The sequence below is a fragment of the Salvelinus fontinalis genome, chromosome 16, assembly GCF_029448725.1.
Source record: "Salvelinus fontinalis isolate EN_2023a chromosome 16, ASM2944872v1, whole genome shotgun sequence".
NCBI classification, from domain to species: Eukaryota; Metazoa; Chordata; class Actinopteri; order Salmoniformes; family Salmonidae; genus Salvelinus; species Salvelinus fontinalis.
This window is the reverse complement of record NC_074680.1, coordinates 48,329,831-48,349,935: the sequence shown is the minus strand read 5'-3', so window position 1 is coordinate 48,349,935 and position 20,105 is coordinate 48,329,831. Positions and strand designations below refer to the sequence as shown.

The 20,105-nt window shown below is 45.4% G+C and overlaps 1 protein-coding gene across 3 annotated transcripts in view; it reads left to right on the top strand.

The window, feature by feature from the left end:
- LOC129813292 (vam6/Vps39-like protein) overlaps nt 1-19,856 on the top strand; it is a 47,065-nt gene extending 27,209 nt beyond the window's left edge. For 2 of the 3 annotated variants that reach the window (XM_055865626.1, XM_055865625.1), the window contains exons 19-24: nt 2,270-2,372; nt 9,964-10,009; nt 12,773-12,922; nt 16,481-16,615; nt 16,984-17,075; nt 17,661-19,856. In XM_055865626.1, the coding sequence (XP_055721601.1) occupies nt 2,270-2,372; nt 9,964-10,009; nt 12,773-12,922; nt 16,481-16,615; nt 16,984-17,075; nt 17,661-17,742 (608 nt within the window). In that variant the 3' untranslated portion in view covers nt 17,743-19,856. Of the gene's footprint in view, nt 1-2,269; nt 2,373-9,963; nt 10,010-12,772; nt 12,923-15,896; nt 16,460-16,480; nt 16,616-16,983; nt 17,076-17,660 lie in introns of those variants that run through there. The other variant, XM_055865627.1, reaches the window with a different exon arrangement.
- Nucleotides 19,857-20,105: the final 249 nt, after the last annotated feature.

Here is a 20,105-nt window from a genome sequence, read left to right as displayed (position 1 = left end):
ATAGAATCATGAGGATCGCAATACGTATAGAATCATGAGGATCGCAATACGTATAGAATCATGAGGATCGCAATACGTATAGAATCATGAGGATCGCAATACGTATAGAATCATGAGGATCGCAATACGTATAGAATCATGAGGATCGCAATACGTATAGAATCATGAGGATCGCAATACGTATAGAATCATGAGGATCGCAATACGTATAGAATCATGAGGATCGCAATACGTATAGAATCATGAGGATCGCAATACGTATAGAGTCATGAGGATCGCAATACGTATAGAGTCATGAGGATCGCAATACGTATAGAGTCATGAGGATCGCAATACGTATAGAGTCATGAGGATCGCAATACGTATAGAGTCATGAGGATCGCAATACGTATAGAGTCATGAGGATCGCAATACGTATAGAGTCATGAGGATCGCAATACGTATAGAGTCATGAGGATCGCAATACGTATAGAGTCATGAGGATCGCAATACGTATAGAGTCATGAGGATCGCAATACGTATAGAGTCATGAGGATCGCAATACGTATAGAGTCATGAGGATCGCAATACGTATAGAGTCATGAGGATCGCAATACGTATAGAGTCATGAGGATCGCAGTACGTATAGAGTCATGAGGATCGCAATACATATAGAATCATGAGTTCCCGTAGGTTGAAGATGACGAGGGTTCCAACTAGAGGTCGACCGATTTTAATTAGGGACGATTTCAAGTTTTCATAACAATCGGTAATCGGCATTTTTGGACGATGATTATGGCCGATTACATTGCACTCAACGAGGAAATTGCGTGGCAGGCCGCCCACCTGTTACGTGAGTGCAGCAAAGGAGCCAAGGTAAGTTGCTAGCTAGCATTAAACTTATCTTATAAAAAAACCTGAATCTTAACATAATCACTAGTTAACTACACATGGTTGATATTACTAGTTTATCTAGCTTGTCCTGCGTTGCATATAATCAATGCGGTGGCTGTTAAGTTATCATTGAATCACAGCCTACTTCGCCAAGCGGGTGATGATTTAACAAAAGCGCATTCGCGAAAAAAAGCACATTCGTTGCACGAATGTACCTAGCCATAAACATCAATGCCTTTCTTAAAATCAATACACAGAAGTATATATTTTTTTAACCTGCATATTTAGCTAAAAGAAATCCAGGTTAGCAGGCAATATTAAACTAGGGAAATCCTGTCACTTCTCTTGCGTCCATTGCACGCAGAGTCAGGGTATATGCAACAGTTTGGGCCGCCTGGCTCGTTGCAAACTAATTTACCAGAAATTATGTAATTATGACATAACATTGAAGGTTGTGCAATGTAACAGCAATATTTAGACTTATGGATGCCACCCGTTTGACAAAATACGTAACGGTTCAGTATTTCACTGACAGAATAAATTATAGTTTCCGGATTTGACCATATTAATGACCATAGGCTCATATTTCTGTGCCTTTATTAATAGTCTATGATTTGATAGAGCAGTCTGACTGAGCGGTGGTAGGCAGCAGCAGGCTCGTAAACGTTCATTCAAACTTTCTTGTGTTTGCCAGCAGCTCTTCGCAATGCTTGAAGCACAGCGCTGTGTATGACTTCAAGCCTATCAACTCCCCAGATTAGGCTGGCAATACAAAAGTGCCTATAAGAACATCCAATAGTCAAAGGTACATGAAATACAAATGGTATAGAGACAAATAGTCCTATAATTCCTATAATAACTACAACCTAAAACTTCTTACCTGGGAATATTGAAGACTCATGTTAAAAGGAACCACCAGCTTTCATATGTTCTCATGTTCTGAGCAAGGAACTTAAATGTTAGCTATTTTACATGGCACATATTGCACTTTTACTTTCTTTTCCAACACTGTTTTTGCATTATTTAAACCAAATTGAGCATGTTTCATTATTTATTTGAGAATAAATAGATTTTATTTATGTATTAAGTTAAAATAAAAGGGTTCATTGTTCATTTAGTATTGTTGTAATTTAGTATTGTTGTAATTGTCATTACAAATATATTTAATCATTAATCGCCCGATTCATCGGTATCTGCTTTTTTTGGTCCCCCAATAATCGGTATCGGCGTTGAAAAATCATTATCGGTCGACCTCTAGTTCTAATATCCCATAACCCTTTGCTTATAATTCTTCCTCATTTAAGCATTGGGACCAGCTATGCTAGTTGGCAACGACGCTGGTCCCATGACTCTTCCGCACCCTGGGTGTCTTCAACCTGCCATTTGTCTGTGTCAGGTCTTCTGGAGGAGCGGGCCCTGCTGCTGGGTCGGATGGGGAAACATGAACAGGCCCTCTTCATCTACGTACACGTCCTGAAGGACACACACATGGCAGAGGAGTGAGTAGTACTACACACACACACACACACACACACACACACACACACACACACACACACACACACACACACACACACACACACACACATGGCAGAGGAGTGAGTAGTACTACACACACACACACACACACACACACACACACACACACACACACACACACGGCAGAGGAGTGAGTAGTACTACACACACACACACACACACACACACACACAGCAGAGGAGTGAGTAGTACTGCCTAGACACACACACACACACACATGGCAGAGGAGTGAGTAGTACTGCCTAGACACACACACACACACACACACACACACACACACACACACACACACACACACACACACACACACACACACATGGCAGAGGAGTGAGTAGTACTGCCTAGACACACACACACACACACACACACACACACATGGCAGAGGAGTGAGTAGTACTGCCTAGACACACACACACACACACACACACGGCAGAGGAGTGAGTAGTACTGCCTAGACACACACACACACACACACACGGCAGAGGAGTGAGTAGTACTGCCTAGACACACACACACACACACACGGCAGAGGAGTGAGTAGTACTGCCTAGACACACACACACACACACACGGCAGAGGAGTGAGTAGTACTGCCTAGACACACACACACACACACGCACATGGCAGAGGAGTGAGTAGTACTGCCTAGACACACACACACACACGGCAGAGGAGTGAGTAGTACTATATACATACACACACTGTTGGTTAGCCGTTATTCCCCTCTGAAGTCTACTGAGAGGCTTGTGCCGACAGGGAAAGGAGCCATTTTTCACCCGACTTGGTGGGGGCTGAGGAAAGGGGAGGAGATTTAACACTTGCTCTTGCATCATGTGACCCCCAAATAATCCTGGGACCAGTGTATATTATTGCAAGTTCATGCAGATGAACTTGAAACATGACCGCGCTTCTTAACACCCGCTCGCTAAACCCGGTAGCCAGCTGCACCAACGTGTCAGAGGAAACACTGTTAAACTGACGACCGGGGTCAGCCTGCAGGCTCCCGGCCCACCACAAGGAGTCGCTAGAGCGCGATAAGCCAAGTAAAAGCCCCCAAGTAATACATTTGCATAATACATTTGCATTTACACTTTTGTCGTTATGAGTTACTGTATGTAGAAAAAATATATTTAATCTATTTTGCTTTTTTTTTTTTTTTATCACAACAAAATGTAGAATAAGTCAAGGGTAACGACTACAAGTCTCTAATATCATTCAATAGTCTTCAAGCGTGCTACGGTAATCTCCCTGCATCTCGTTTATAATTTTGTCATCACGGTAGACTTAGGTCTATGTCTCTACCAATGTATTGGCTGGTTGTAATTACAATGTTAGAGAGCAGACTGTCCAAGCTAACAACAAATCTGGTTAGTCCTTTTTTCATTCAGACAATATCGCCTGGCTACGTTTTTTTTCCTGGAGTGGGTCGGCCTTCTTCGAGTGGGTACTTTACCTGCCTGTGGTAGACGCATATCCATCTCCTGATTGGGCAGTACAGAGGCTTCATCCAGGTTGATGAGGAATATCTATCTCCTGATTGGGCAGTACAGAGGCTTACATTTTTGCAAATTTATAAAAAATAAAAAAGTGTAATCCTTGAGATGTTTCTACAACTTGATTGGAGTCTTACAACAGTTCTTAGGACTGTCAACAGAAGAAAGTCCGGCATAATGCCCCTGCCAGCCACCGTACCTCACCTTCCATGGCAGAGGCTAAATACACAGAGACTCTTTCATCTCTGTTCATCTTTCATCATCTCTCCTCGCATCCTTCTAAAAAAAAAACGTTTTGGAGACCTTAGATCTTCTCATCCAGTTGGATTGAGGAGGCGAGGAGAAGGGAGGAATAAAGGAAGGACTCGTCGGGAGAGAGAACCAGGGACTGTTTTGTTTTGCTATTAGAGTTCCTCATGTGGGTGTAAACAGAGATGAGTGTTTCGCTTTAAAACAGCCTATAAGAATGAATTTAATAACATTTTTGGGTTTCCTCAATGTTCATCCCATCACAGCCAACAGTATGACGCACAATGTGACAGTTACATTCCTGATGGTCGTTTCTACATAATGTGACAGTTACATTCCTGATGGTCGTTTCTACATAATGTGACGGCTCACCAGAACCTGTTACATTCCTGATGGTCGTTTCTACATAATGTGACGGCTCACCAGAACCTGATGGTCGTTTCTACATAATGTGACGGCTCACCAGAACCTGTTACATTCCTGATGGTCGTTTCTACATAATGTGACGGCTCACCAGAACCTGATGGTCGTTTCTACATAATGTGACGGCTCACCAGAACCTGTTACATTCCTGATGGTCGTTTCTACATAATGTGACGGCTCACCAGAACCTGATGGTCGTTTCTACATAATGTGACAGCTCACCAGAACCTGTTACATTCCTGATGGTCGTTTCTACATAATGTGACGGCTCACCAGAACCTGTTACATTCCTGATGGTCGTTTCTACATAATGTGACAGCTGACCAGAACCTGATGGTCGTTTCTACATAATGTGACGGCTCACCAGAACCTGATGTTACATTCCTGATGGTCGTTTCTACGTAATGTTACGGCTCACCAGAACCTGATGGTCGTTTCTACATAATGTGACGGCTCACCAGAACCTGATACATTCCTGATGGTCGTTTCTACGTAATGTGACGGCTCACCAGAACCTGATGGTCGTTTCTACATAATGTGACAGCTGACCAGAACCTGATGGTCGTTTCTACATAATGTGACGGCTCACCAGAACCTGATGGTCGTTTCTACGTAATGTGACGGCTCACCAGAACCTGATGGTCGTTTCTACATAATGTGACAGCTCACCAGAACCTGTTACATTCCTGATGGTCGTTTCTACATAATGTGACGGCTCACCAGAACCTGATGGTCGTTTCTACATAATGTGACGGCTCACCAGAACCTGATGGTCGTTTCTACGTAATGTGACGGCTCACCAGAACCTGATGGTCGTTTCTACATAATGTGACGGCTCACCAGAACCTGATGGTCGTTTCTACATAATGTGACGGCTCACCAGAACCTGATGGTCGTTTCTACATAATGTGACGGCTCACCAGAACCTGATGGTCGTTTCTACATAATGTGACAGCTCACCAGAACCTGATGGTCGTTTCTACATAATGTGACGGCTCACCAGAACCTGATGGTCGTTTCTACATAATGTGACGGCTCACCAGAACCTGATGGTCGTTTCTACATAATGTGACGGCTCACCAGAACCTGATGTTACATTCCTGATGGTCGTTTCTACATAATGTGACAGCTCACCAGAACCTGATGGTCGTTTCTACATAATGTGACGGCTCACCAGAACCTGATGGTCGTTTCTACATAATGTGACGGCTCACCAGAACCTGATGGTCGTTTCTACATAATGTGACAGCTCACCAGAACCTGATGTTACATTCCTGATGGTCGTTTCTACATAATGTGACAGCTCACCAGAACCTGATGGTCGTTTCTACATAATGTGACAGCTCACCAGAACCTGATGTTACATTCCTGATGGTCGTTTCTACATAATGTGACAGCTCACCAGAACCTGTTACATTCCTGATGGTCGTTTCTACATAATGTGACGGCTCACCAGAACCTGATGTTACATTCCTGATGGTCGTTTCTACATAATGTGACAGCTCACCAGAACCTGTTACATTCCTGATGGTCGTTTCTACATAATGTGACGGCTCACCAGAACCTGATGGTCGTTTCTACATAATGTGACAGCTCACCAGAACCTGTTACATTCCTGATGGTCGTTTCTACATAATGTGACAGCTCACCAGAACCTGTTACATTCCTGATGGTCGTTTCTACATAATGTGACGGCTCACCAGAACCTGATGGTCGTTTCTACATAATGTGACAGCTCACCAGAACCTGTTACATTCCTGATGGTCGTTTCTACATAATGTGACAGCTCACCAGAACCTGTTACATTCCTGATGGTCGTTTCTATATAATGTGACGGCTCACCAGAACCTGATGGTCGTTTCTACATAATGTGACAGCTCACCAGAACCTGATGGTCGTTTCTACATAATGTGACGGCTCACCAGAACCTGTTACATTCCTGATGGTCGTTTCTACATAATGTGACGGCTCACCAGAACCTGTTACATTCCTGATGGTCGTTTCTACATAATGTGACAGCTCACCAGAACCTGATGTTACATTCCTGATGGTCGTTTCTACATAATGTGACGGCTCACCAGAACCTGATGGTCGTTTCTACATAATGTGACGGCTCACCAGAACCTGTTACATTCCTGATGGTCGTTTCTACATAATGTGACGGCTCACCAGAACCTGATGGTCGTTTCTACATAATGTGACAGCTCACCAGAACCTGTTACATTCCTGATGGTCGTTTCTACATAATGTGACAGCTCACCAGAACCTGTTACATTCCTGATGGTCGTTTCTACATAATGTGACAGCTCACCAGAACCTGTTACATTCCTGATGGTCGTTTCTACATAATGTGACGGCTCACCAGAACCTGATGGTCGTTTCTACATAATGTGACGGCTCACCAGAACCTGATGGTCGTTTCTACATAATGTGACGGCTCACCAGAACCTGATGGTCGTTTCTACATAATGTGACGGCTCACCAGAACCTGATGGTCGTTTCTACATAATGTGACGGCTCACCAGAACCTGATGGTCGTTTCTACATAATGTGACGGCTCACCAGAACCTGATGGTCGTTTCTACATAATGTGACGGCTCACCAGAACCTGATGGTCGTTTCTACATAATGTGACGGCTCACCAGAACCTGATGGTCGTTTCTACATAATGTGACGGCTCACCAGAACCTGATGTTACATTCCTGATGGTCGTTTCTACATAATGTTACGGCTCACCAGAACCTGATGGTCGTTTCAACGTAATGTGACGGCTCACCAGAACCTGATGTTACATTCCTGATGGTCGTTTCTACATAATGTGACAGCTCACCAGAACCTGATGGTCGTTTCTACGTAATGTGACGGCTCACCAGAACCTGATGGTCGTTTCTACATAATGTGACGGCTCACCAGAACCTGATGGTCGTTTCTACATAATGTGACGGCTCACCAGAACCTGATGGTCGTTTCTACATAATGTGACGGCTCACCAGAACCTGATGGTCGTTTCTACATAATGTGATGGCTCACCAGAACCTGATGGTCGTTTCTACATAATGTGACAGCTCACCAGAACCTGATGGTCGTTTCTACATAATGTGACGGCTCACCAGAACCTGTTACATTCCTGATGGTCGTTTCTACATAATGTGACAGCTCACCAGAACCTGATGGTCGTTTCTACATAATGTGACAGCTCACCAGAACCTGATGGTCGTTTCTACATAATGTGACGGCTCACCAGAACCTGTTACATTCCTGATGGTCGTTTCTACATAATGTGACAGCTCACCAGAACCTGATGGTCGTTTCTACATAATGTGACGGCTCACCAGAACCTGTTACATTCCTGATGGTCGTTTCTACGTAATGTGACGGCTCACCAGAACCTGTTACATTCCTGATGGTCGTTTCTACGTAATGTGACGGCTCACCAGAACCTGATGGTCGTTTCTACATAATGTGACGGCTCACCAGAACCTGATGTTACATTCCTGATGGTCGTTTCTACATAATGTGACAGCTCACCAGAACCTGATGGTCGTTTCTACATAATGTGACGGCTCACCAGAACCTGTTACATTCCTGATGGTCGTTTCTACATAATGTGACGGCTCACCAGAACCTGTTACATTCCTGATGGTCGTTTCTACATAATGTGACAGCTCACCAGAACCTGATGGTCGTTTCTACATAATGTGACAGCTCACCAGAACCTGATGGTCGTTTCTACATAATGTGACAGCTCACCAGAACCTGATGGTCGTTTCTACATAATGTGACGGCTCACCAGAACCTGATGGTCGTTTCTACATAATGTGACGGCTCACCAGAACCTGATGGTCGTTTCTACATAATGTGACGGCTCACCAGAACCTGATGGTCGTTTCTACATAATGTGACGGCTCACCAGAACCTGATGGTCGTTTCTACATAATGTGACGGCTCACCAGAACCTGATGGTCGTTTCTACATAATGTGACGGCTCACCAGAACCTGATGGTCGTTTCTACATAATGTGACGGCTCACCAGAACCTGTTACATTCCTGATGGTCGTTTCTACATAATGTGACAGCTCACCAGAACCTGATGGTCGTTTCTACATAATGTGACAGCTCACCAGAACCTGATGGTCGTTTCTACATAATGTGACAGCTCACCAGAACCTGTTACATTCCTGATGGTCGTTTCTACATAATGTGACAGCTCACCAGAACCTGATGTTACATTCCTGATGGTCGTTTCTACATAATGTGACGGCTCACCAGAACCTGATGTTACACTCCTGATGGTCGTTTCTACATAATGTGACAGCTCACCAGAACCTGATGGTCGTTTCTACATAATGTGACAGCTCACCAGAACCTGTTACATTCCTGATGGTCGTTTCTACATAATGTGACGGCTCACCAGAACCTGATGGTCGTTTCTACGTAATGTGACAGCTCACCAGAACCTTTACATTCCTGATGGTCGTTTCTACATAATGTGACAGCTCACCAGAACCTGATGTTACATTCCTGATGGTCGTTTCTACATAATGTGACGGCTCACCAGAACCTGATGGTCGTTTCTACATAATGTGACGGCTCACCAGAACCTGATGTTACATTCCTGATGGTCGTTTCTACATAATGTGACGGCTCACCAGAACCTGATGGTCGTTTCTACATAATGTGACGGCTCACCAGAACCTGATGGTCGTTTCTACATAATGTGACAGCTCACCAGAACCTGACGTTACATTCTTGATGGTCGTTTCTACATAATGTGACGGCTCACCAGAACCTGATGGTCGTTTCTACATAATGTGACGGCTCACCAGAACCTGATGGTCGTTTCTACATAATGTGACAGCTCACCAGAACCTGATGTTACATTCCTGATGGTCGTTTCTACATAATGTGACAGCTCACCAGAACCTGATGGTCGTTTCTACGTAATGTGACGGCTCACCAGAACCTGATGGTCGTTTCTACATAATGTGACGGCTCACCAGAACCTGATGGTCGTTTCTACATAATGTGACGGCTCACCAGAACCTGTTACATTCCTGATGGTCGTGTCTGCCTTTGCCTCGGTCTCTCCTCACTTCAGTCTGCAACTTTCCCCAATATCCCTTTTTCAGAAATCCTGTTTTAAAGGAATTCCAGATTCCCTCTTTCTGGGAATCTTCCAATCAGGATTTCTGGAAAAATCTGTCAATTTTGGGAAAGTTACAGGAATTTTGCAACCTTTACTGAAGAGTGAGTAGGACTGCAGAGAGTCTCCCACTAAAACATCCAACCAGCCTTTAACAACAACATGCCGATTCAAAACACTCGTTGTGAATTGTCACGTGTTATTATCTCACTCCAAGCTGATTTTGTGTCCCTCGCCCCTCAGGTACTGTCATAGGCATTATGACAAAGGGACGGACAGAAACCAAGATGTGAGTAACCCCTTATGACTGACGCATACCTACATTACCTGCCTTGTTAACCCAGTGGTGTTATGATACAGGTGTACCTGTCTGTTAACCCAGTGGTGTTGTGATACAGGTGTACCTGTCTGTTAACCCAGTGGTGTTGTGATACAGGTGTACCTGTCTGTTAACCCAGTGGTGTTGTGATACAGGTGTACCTGTCTGTTAACCCAGTGGTGTTGTGATACAGGTGTACCTGTCTGTTAACCCAGTGGTGTTGTGATACAGGTGTACCTGTCTGTTAACCCAGTGGTGTTGTGATACAGGTGTACCTGTCTGTTAACCCAGTGGTGTTGTGATACAGGTATACCTGTCTGTTAACCCAGTGGTGTTGTGATACAGGTGTACCTGTCTGTTAACCCAGTGGTGTTGTGATACAGGTGTACCTGTCTGTTAACCCAGTGGTGTTGTGATACAGGTGTACCTGTCTGTTAACCCAGTGGTGTACCTGTCTGTTAACCCAGTGGTGTTGTGATACAGGTGTACCTGTCTGTTAACCCAGTGGTGTTGTGATACAGGTGTACCTGTCTGTTAACCCAGTGGTATTATGATACAGGTGTACCTGTCTGTTAACCCAGTGGTGTTGTGATACAGGTGTACCTGTCTGTTAACCCAGTGGTGTTGTGATACAGGTGTACCTGTCTGTTAACCCAGTGGTGTTGTGATACAGGTGTACCTGTCTGTTAACCCAGTGGTATTATGATACAGGTGTACCTGTCTGTTGTGATACAGGTGTACCTGTCTGTTAACCCAGTGGTGTTGTGATACAGGTGTACCTGTCTGTTAACCCAGTGGTGTACCTGTCTGTTAACCCAGTGGTGTTGTGATACAGGTGTACCTGTCTGTTAACCCAGTGGTGTTGTGATACAGGTGTACCTGTCTGTTAACCCAGTGGTGTTGTGATACAGGTGTACCTGTCTGTTAACCCAGTGGTGTACCTGTCTGTTAACCCAGTGGTGTTGTGATACAGGTGTACCTGTCTGTTAACCCAGTGGTGTACCTGTCTGTTAACCCAGTGGTGTACCTGTCTGTTAACCCAGTGGTGTTGTGATACAGGTGTACCTGTCTGTTAACCCAGTGGTATTGTGATACAGGTGTACATGTCTGTTAACCCAGTGGTGTTGTGATACAGGTGTACCTGTCTGTTAACCCAGTGGTGTTGTGATACAGGTGTACCTGTCTGTTAACCCAGTGGTGTTGTGATACAGGTGTACCTGTCTGTTAACCCAGTGGTGTTGTGATACAGGTGTACCTGTCTGTTAACCCAGTGGTGTACCTGTCTGTTAACCCAGTGGTGTACCTGTCTGTTAACCCAGTGGTGTTGTGATACAGGTGTACCTGTCTGTTAACCCAGTGGTGTACCTGTCTGTTAACCCAGTGGTGTACCTGTCTGTTAACCCAGTGGTGTTGTGATACAGGTGTACCTGTCTGTTAACCCAGTGGTGTACCTGTCTGTTAACCCAGTGGTGTTGTGATACAGGTGTACCTGTCTGTTAACCCAGTGGTGTTGTGATACAGGTGTACCTGTCTGTTAACCCAGTGGTGTTGTGATACAGGTGTACCTGTCTGTTAACCCAGTGGTGTTATGATACAGGTGTACCTGTCTGTTAACCCAGTGGTGTTATGATACAGGTGTACCTGTCTGTTAACCCAGTGGTGTTGTGATACAGGTGTACCTGTCTGTTAACCCAGTGGTGTTGTGATACAGGTGTACCTGTCTGTTAACCCAGTGGTGTTGTGATACAGGTGTACCTGTCTGTTAACCCAGTGGTGTTGTGATACAGGTGTACCTGTCTGTTAACCCAGTGGTGTTGTGATACAGGTGTACCTGTCTGTTAACCCAGTGGTGTTGTGATACAGGTGTACCTGTCTGTTAACCCAGTGGTGTTGTGATACAGGTGTACCTGTCTGTTAACCCAGTGGTGTTGTGATACAGGTGTACCTGTCTGTTAACCCAGTGGTGTACCTGTCTGTTAACCCAGTGGTGTTGTGATACAGGTGTACCTGTCTGTTAACCCAGTGGTGTACCTGTCTGTTAACCCAGTGGTGTTATGATACAGGTGTACCTGTCTGTTAACCCAGTGGTGTTGTGATACAGGTGTACCTGTCTGTTAACCCAGTGGTGTTGTGATACAGGTGTACCTGTCTGTTAACCCAGTGGTGTTGTGATACAGGTGTACCTGTCTGTTAACCCAGTGGTGTTGTGATACAGGTGTACCTGTCTGTTAACCCAGTGGTGTTGTGATACAGGTGTACCTGTCTGTTAACCCAGTGGTGTTGTGATACAGGTGTACCTGTCTGTTAACCCAGTGGTGTTGTGATACAGGTGTACCTGTCTGTTAACCCAGTGGTGTTGTGATACAGGTGTACCTGTCTGTTAACCCAGTGGTGTTGTGATACAGGTGTACCTGTCTGTTAACCCAGTGGTGTTGTGATACAGGTGTACCTGTCTGTTAACCCAGTGGTGTTGTGATACAGGTGTACCTGTCTGTTAACCCAGTGGTGTTGTGATACAGGTGTACCTGTCTGTTAACCCAGTGGTGTTGTGATACAGGTGTACCTGTCTGTTAACCCAGTGGTGTACCTGTCTGTTAACCCAGTGGTGTTGTGATACAGGTGTACCTGTCTGTTAACCCAGTGGTGTTGTGATACAGGTGTACCTGTCTGTTAACCCAGTGGTGTTATGATACAGGTGTACCTGTCTGTTAACCCAGTGGTGTTGTGATACAGGTGTACCTGTCTCTACTGCGCATGTACCTGTCCCCTCCTGACGTCCACTGCCTTGGGCCAATCAAAATGGAGCTGTTGGAGCCACAGGCCAATCTAATGGCAGCTCTACATGTCCTGGAGCTGCATCACAGCAAGCTGAATACCACTAAGGTAGGCTGCACCACAGCTGAATACCACTAAGGTAGGCTGCACCACAGCTGAAGACCACTAAGGTAGGCTGCACCACAGCTGAATACCACTAAGGTAGGCTGCACCACAGCTGAATACCACTAAGGTAGGCTGCACCACAGCTGAATACCACTAAGGTAGGCTGCACCACAGCTGAATACCACTAAGGTAGGCTGCACCACAGCTGAATACCACTAAGGTAGGCTGCACCACAGCTGAATACCACTAAGGTAGGCTGCACCACAGCTGAATACCACTAAGGTAGGCTGCACCACAGCTGAATGCCGCTAAGGTAGGCTGCACCACAGCACAGCTGAATACCACTAAGGTAGACTGCACCACAGCTGAATACCACTAAGGTAGGCTGCACCACAGCTGAATACCACTAAGGTAGGCTGCACCACAGCTGAATACCACTAAGGTAGGCTGCACCACAGCTGAATACCACTAAGGTAGACTGCACCACAGCTGAATACCACTAAGGTAGACTGCACCACAGCTGAATACCACTAAGTTGAGAAGCTCCTCCAGGTTTCAGACCGTTTTGTTTCATTTTTAATCTATTTTAGAATAAGTCTGTAACGTAACAAAATGTGGGAAAAGTCAAAGGGTCTGAATACTTTCAGAATACACTGAACAAAAATAGTGTTGGTCTCATGTTTCATGAAATAATAGATCCCAGAAATGTTCCATACGCACAAAAAGCTTATTTCTCTCAAATGTTTTGTGCACAAATTTGTTTACATCCCTGTTAGTGAGCATTTCTCCTTTGGTCAAGATAATCCATCCACCTGACAGGTGTGGCATATCAAAAAGCTGATTAAACAGCATGATCATTACACAGGTGCACCTTGTGCTGTGGACATTAAAAAGTAACTCTAAAATGGGCACTTTTGTCACACAACACAATGCCACAGATGTCTCAAGTATTGAGAGGACTGCAGGAATGTCCATCAGAGAATTTAATGTTAATTTCTCATTTCCCCAACATCGTTTTAGAACGTTGCATTACGTGCAAACGGCCTCACAACCGCAGACCACTTGTATGGCGGAAAGCGGTTTGTTACTGTCAGCGTTGTGAACAGAGTGCCCCCATGGTGGGGTTATGGTATGGGGGCAGGCATAAGCTACAGACAACGATGGCAATTTGAATGCACAGCGATACCGTGACGAGATCCTGAGGCCCGTTGTCGTGCCAACCATCCGTGTTCCAGTTCCCGCCAATATCCAGCATCTGCCCATTTGTGACCAACAGATATATTTAAACCGACTGAATTTCATTATGAACTTTAACTCGGTAAAATCTTAGATATTGTTGCATGTTGTTCAGTATATATCACACACGGAGAGGGAGAGATGGATATATATATATATATACACACTGCTCAAAAAAATAAAGGGAACACTAAAATAACACATCCTAGATCTGAATTGAATGAAATATTCTTATTAAATACTTTTTTCTTTACATAGTTGAATGTGCTGACATTTAAAGTCACACAAAAATGATCAATGTAAATCAAATGTATCAACCCATGGAGGTCTGGATTTGAAGTCACACTCAAAATTAAAGTGGAAAACTACACTACAGGCTGATCCAACTTTGATGTAATGTCCTTAAAACAAGTCAAAATGAGGCTCAGTAGTGTTTGTGTGGCCTCCACGTGCCTGTATGACCTCCCTACAACGCCTGGGCATGCTCCTGATGAGGTGGCGGATGGTCTCCTGAGGGATCTCCTCCCAGACCTGGACTAAAGCATCAGCCAACTCATGAACAGTCTGTGGTGCAATGGATGGAGGATGGAGCGAGACATGATGTCCCAGATGTGCTCAATTGGATTCAGGTCTGGGGAACGGGCGGGCCAGTCCATAGCATCAATGCCTTCCTCTTGCAGGAACTGCTGACATACTCCAGCCACATGAGGTCTTGCATTAGGAGGAACCCAGGGCCAACCGCACCAGCATATGGTCTCACAAGGGTTCTGAGGATCTCATCTCGGTACCTAATGATAGTCAGGCTACCCCTGGCGAGCACATGGAGGGCTGTGCGACCCCCCCCCCCCCCCCCCCCCCCAAAGAAATGCCACCCCACACCATGACTGACCCACCGCCAAACCGGTCATGCTGGAGGATGTTGCAGGCAGCAGAACGTTCTCCACGGCGTCTCCAGACTCTGTCACGTCTGTCACATGTGCTCAGTGTGAACCTGCTTTCATCTGTGAAGAGCACAGGGCGCCAGTGGCGAATTTGCCAATCTTGGTGTTCTCTGGCAAATGCCAAACGTCTTGCACGGTGTTGGGCTGTAAGCACAACCCCCACCTGTGGACGTCGGGCCCTCATACCACCCTCATGGAGTCTGTTTCTGACCGTTTGAGCAGACACATGCACATTTGTGGCCTGCTGGAGGTCATTTTGCAGGGCTCTGGCAGTGCTCCTCCTTGCACAAAGGCGGAGGTAGCGGTCCTGCTGCTGGGTTGTTGCCCTCCTACGGCCTCCTCCACGTCTCCTGATGTACTGGCCTGTCTCCTGGTAGCGCCTCCATGCTCTGGACACTACGCTGACAGACACAGCAAACCTTTTTGCCACAGCTCGCATTGATGTGCCATCCTGGATGAACTGCACTACCTGAGCCACTCATGCTACCACTAGAGTGAAAGCACCGCCAGCATTCAAAAGTGACCAAAACATCAGCCAGGAAGCATAGGAACTGAGAAGTGGTCTGTGGTCACCACCTGCAGAACCATTCCTTTATTGGGGGTGTCTTGCTAATTGCCTAGAATTTCTACCTTTTGTCTATTCCATTTGCACAACAGCATGTGAAATTTATTGTCAATCAGTGTTGCTTCCTAAGTGGACAGTTTGATTTCACAGAAGTGTGATTGACTTGGAGTTACATTGTGTTGTTTAAGTGTTCCCTTTATTTTTTTGAGCAGTGTATATTATATATATCCACCAGGCCATCGACCTGCTGCCAGCCAACACTCAGATCATTATGGTCCAGGTCTATAGGTTTACTATCTATATTATATCTCTCCACCAGGCCATCGACCTGCTGCCAGCCAACACTGATCAGTATGGTCCAGGTCTATAGGTAAACTATCTATATTATATCTCTCCACCAGGCCATCGACCTGCTGCCAGCCAACACTGATCATTATGGTCCAGGTCTATAGGTTTACTATCTATATTATATCTCTTCACCAGGCCATCGACCTGCTGCCAGCCAACACTCAGATCATTATGGTCCAGGTCTATAGGTTTACTATCTATATTATATCTCTTCACCAGGCCATCGACCTGCTGCCAGCCAACACTCAGATCATTATGGTCCAGGTCTATAGGTTTACTATCTATATTATATCTCTTCACCAGGCCATCGACCTGCTGCCAGCCAACACTCAGATCATTATGGTCCAGGTCTATAGGTTTACTATCTATATTATATCTCTTCACCAGGCCATCGACCTGCTGCCAGCCAACACTCAGATCATTATGGTCCAGGTCTATAGGTTTACTATCTATATTATATCTCTTTGCCAGGCCATCGACCTGCTGCCAGCCAACACTCAGATCAGAGAGATCCGTGTGTTCCTAGAGAGTGTTCTGGAGGAGAAGGCTCAGAGGAAACGCTTTGACCAGGTCCTCAAGAGTCTGCTGCAGGCCGAGTTCCTACGGGTGAGAGAGAGAGACGCTCTGTGTGTTGGTTTCCTCTTTAACTGTCCTCTACCGGACTCTTTTTCAAAACTTCAAAGAGAAGCCAAGAGGATTAAGGAAAGAGCTTCCTCTCTTCTGATGTTCTGAAGATTAAAGGAAAGAGCTTCCTCTCTTCTGATGTTTTGAAGATTAAAGGAAAGAGCTTCCTCTTCTGATGTTTTGAAGATTAAAGGAAAGAGCTTCCTCCCTTCTGATGTTTTGAAGAGTTGCTTCTCTCTGACGTTTTGAAAAAGAGGCAGGTTAATTAAAGGAAAGAGGACGAGAGCAACAAGGAACTACCTTTTTGAGATTCAACCCAGTTGTTTTGTCTTTGTGTCTGACGTGTTCAGGTCCAGGAGGAACGTATCTTCCACCAACAGGTGAAGTGTATCATCACAGAGGAAAAGACCTGCAGGGTCTGTAAGAAGAAGATAGGAAACAGGTAAACTTGTATTTAACCCTTATTTTCCCTGCTAAATTGACTGAGAACACATTCTAATTTACTGCCACGACCTGGGGAATAGTTACAGGGGAGAGGAGGGGGGGGGATGAATGAACCAATTGTAAACTGGGGGAGGATTAGGTGACCGTGATGGTATGAAGGCCAGATTGGGAATTTAGCCAGGACACCGGGGTTAACACCCTACTCTTAAGATAAGTACCATGGGATCTTTAGTGACCACAGAGAGTCAGGACACTCGTTTAACGTCCCATCTGAAAGACGGCACCCTACACAGGGTAATGTCCCTAATCACTGCCCTGGGGCATTGGGATATTTTTTAGACCAGAGGAAAGAGTGCCTCCTCCTGGCCCTCCAACACCACTTCCAGCAGCATCTGGTCTCCCATCCAGGGACCGACCAGGACCAACCCAGAATGCACGGTGGCATTCTGCTGGCCATACTAATATCAATGCTTTACAAACACCGTATAACTATGTAATACATCCCTTATTATGTGATAAAAACCTGTTGTAAATATGTAGTAACGGCGGTCTATATACTAAAACACTTGTCTGTCCTGCGCAGCGCCTTCGCCAGGTATTCCAACGGTGTTGTAGTTCATTACTTCTGCTGTAAGGACCGAGGAGTGTGTCCTACGGAGCAGTGACGCAGCTATCGCCCCCGTCTGGACGCAAAGCACTCTGGGATACTAACAGAGCAGACCGCCGTGTACTAAAATTACAGAATTGTTCCCTCTTGTGGACTACATGTTCCTAGCAGCACCCCGGGAAGGCTGGTTTGAAACGACATCACAGCAGCTGGGATGTTCAGGAGGAGAGGACTCCATCTCTGGAACTCTAGCGGCTTCTCTCTGGAACTCTAGCGGCTTCTCTCTGGAACTCTAGCGGCTTCTCTCTGGAACTCTAGCGGCTTCTCTCTGGAACTCTAGCGGCTTCTCTCTGGAACTCTAGCGGCTTCTCTCTGGAACTCTAGCGGCTTCTCTCTGGAACTCTAGCGGCTTCTCTCTGGAACTCTAGCGGCTTCTCTCTGGAACTCTAGCGGCTTCTCTCTGGAACTCTAGCGGCTTCTCTCTGGAACTCTAGCGGCTTCTCTCTGGAACTCTAGCGGCTTCTCTCTGGAACTCTAGCGGCTTCTCTCTGGAACTCTAGCGGCTTCTCTCTGGAACTCTAGCGGCTTCTCTCTGGAACTCTAGCGGCTTCTCTCTGGAACTCTAGCGGCTTCTCTCTGGAACTCTAGCGGCTTCTCTCTGGAACTCTGGAACTGCTACCAGTTACCTATTCTGCCCCACAACCCCTGCTACCGGCTACCTATTCTGCCCCACAAACCCAGCTACCGGCTACCTATTCTGCCCCACAACCCCTGCTACCGGCTACCTATTCTGCCCCACAATCCCAGCTACCGGCTACCTATTCTGCCCCACAAACCCAGCTACCTGCTAAACTACAGTACCACTCTCTCTCTCTCATCCTCAGACTCTACTCAGTACGCTACAGAGACTACATAGACTAACTCTTCTTCTCTGATGCCTTGTGTGACTTTTAAGAATGTACTTAAAAGCAGCCATTTTCTTTTCAGTTAGAGTGTGTTTCTGAGGGAATGGTTTTCAGTTAGCGTGTGTTTCTGAGGGAATTGTTTTCAGTTAGCGTGTGTTTCTGAGGGAATGGTTTTCATGTTTTCAGTTAGCGTGTGTTTCTGAGGGAATGGTTTTCAGTTAGCGTGTGTTTCTGAGGGAATGGTTTTCAGTTAGCGTGTGTTTCTGAGGGAATGGTTTTCAGTTAGCGTGTGTTTCTGAGGGAATGGTTTTCAGTTAGCGTGTGTTTCTGAGGGAATGGTTTTCAGTTAGCGTGTGTTTCTGAGGGAATTGTTTTCAGTTAGCGTGTGTTTCTGAGGGAATGGTTTTCAGTTAGCGTGTGTTTCTGAGGGAATGGTTTTCAGTTAGCGTGTGTTTCTGAGGGAATGGTTAAAAAAACAGACTTCAGATTCAAACGTAACGACTCCATTTCTAGCATGATCCATGTGCACAAACACATTTTTTTTTTTTTTTAGATCCGCTGCACCAATATAACCTCCTTCTGAAAGCTCTTGAGACTGACCTGTATTTGGAAGTAGATCCACACTTTCAAAATGTGTGTCCTTTATTGATTGATACAATATTCATTTTGGAAAAAACCCGAAATAAAATGTCAGCTGCTCAGCCCATGTTTCCTTATTCCGAAAGTAATCAGTGAAATGGTTCTGTCTTTATGCTCAGCCCATGTTTCCTTATTCCAGAAGTAATGGGGGAAATGGTTCTGTCTTTATCATGTGTTTAGTCTCCTTAAGATGTTTTGTACGTCAGATTGGAATGAAAGTTAAGATGTGGTGTGAATCCCAAATGACACCCTATTCCCTTTGTAGTGCACTACTTTAGACCAGAGCCCTATTCCCTACATAGTGCACTACTTTAGACCAGAGCCCTATTCCCTTTCTAGTGCACTACTTTAGACCAGAGCCCTATTCCCTATATAGTGCACTACTTTAGACCAGAGCCCTATTCCCTTTCTAGTGCACTACTTTAGACCAGAGCCCTATTCCCTATATAGTGCACTACTTTAGACCAGAGCCCTATTCCCTTTATAGTGCACTACTATATAGCCCTATAGGGTTCTGGTGAAAAGTAGTGCACTATATAGAGAATAGGGTGCCATTTTGGGATGCATACTTTTATATATGTCACAGTTGTATCCTCGCAACATTGTAATTAAATACGTGCAGCATCAACCAACTGTCCATCTGTTTGTTATTGAACAGCTGTAGCTAGCTATACTCAACCAACCACCCATCTGTTTGTTATTGAACAGCTGTAGCTAGCTATACTCAACCAACCACCCATCTGTTTGTTATTGAACAGCTGTAGCTAGCTATACTCAACCAACCACCCATCTGTTTGTTATTGAAGGTCTAGCTAGCTATACTCAACCAACCGCCCATCTGTTTGTTATTGAACAGCTGTAGCTAGCTACACTCAAC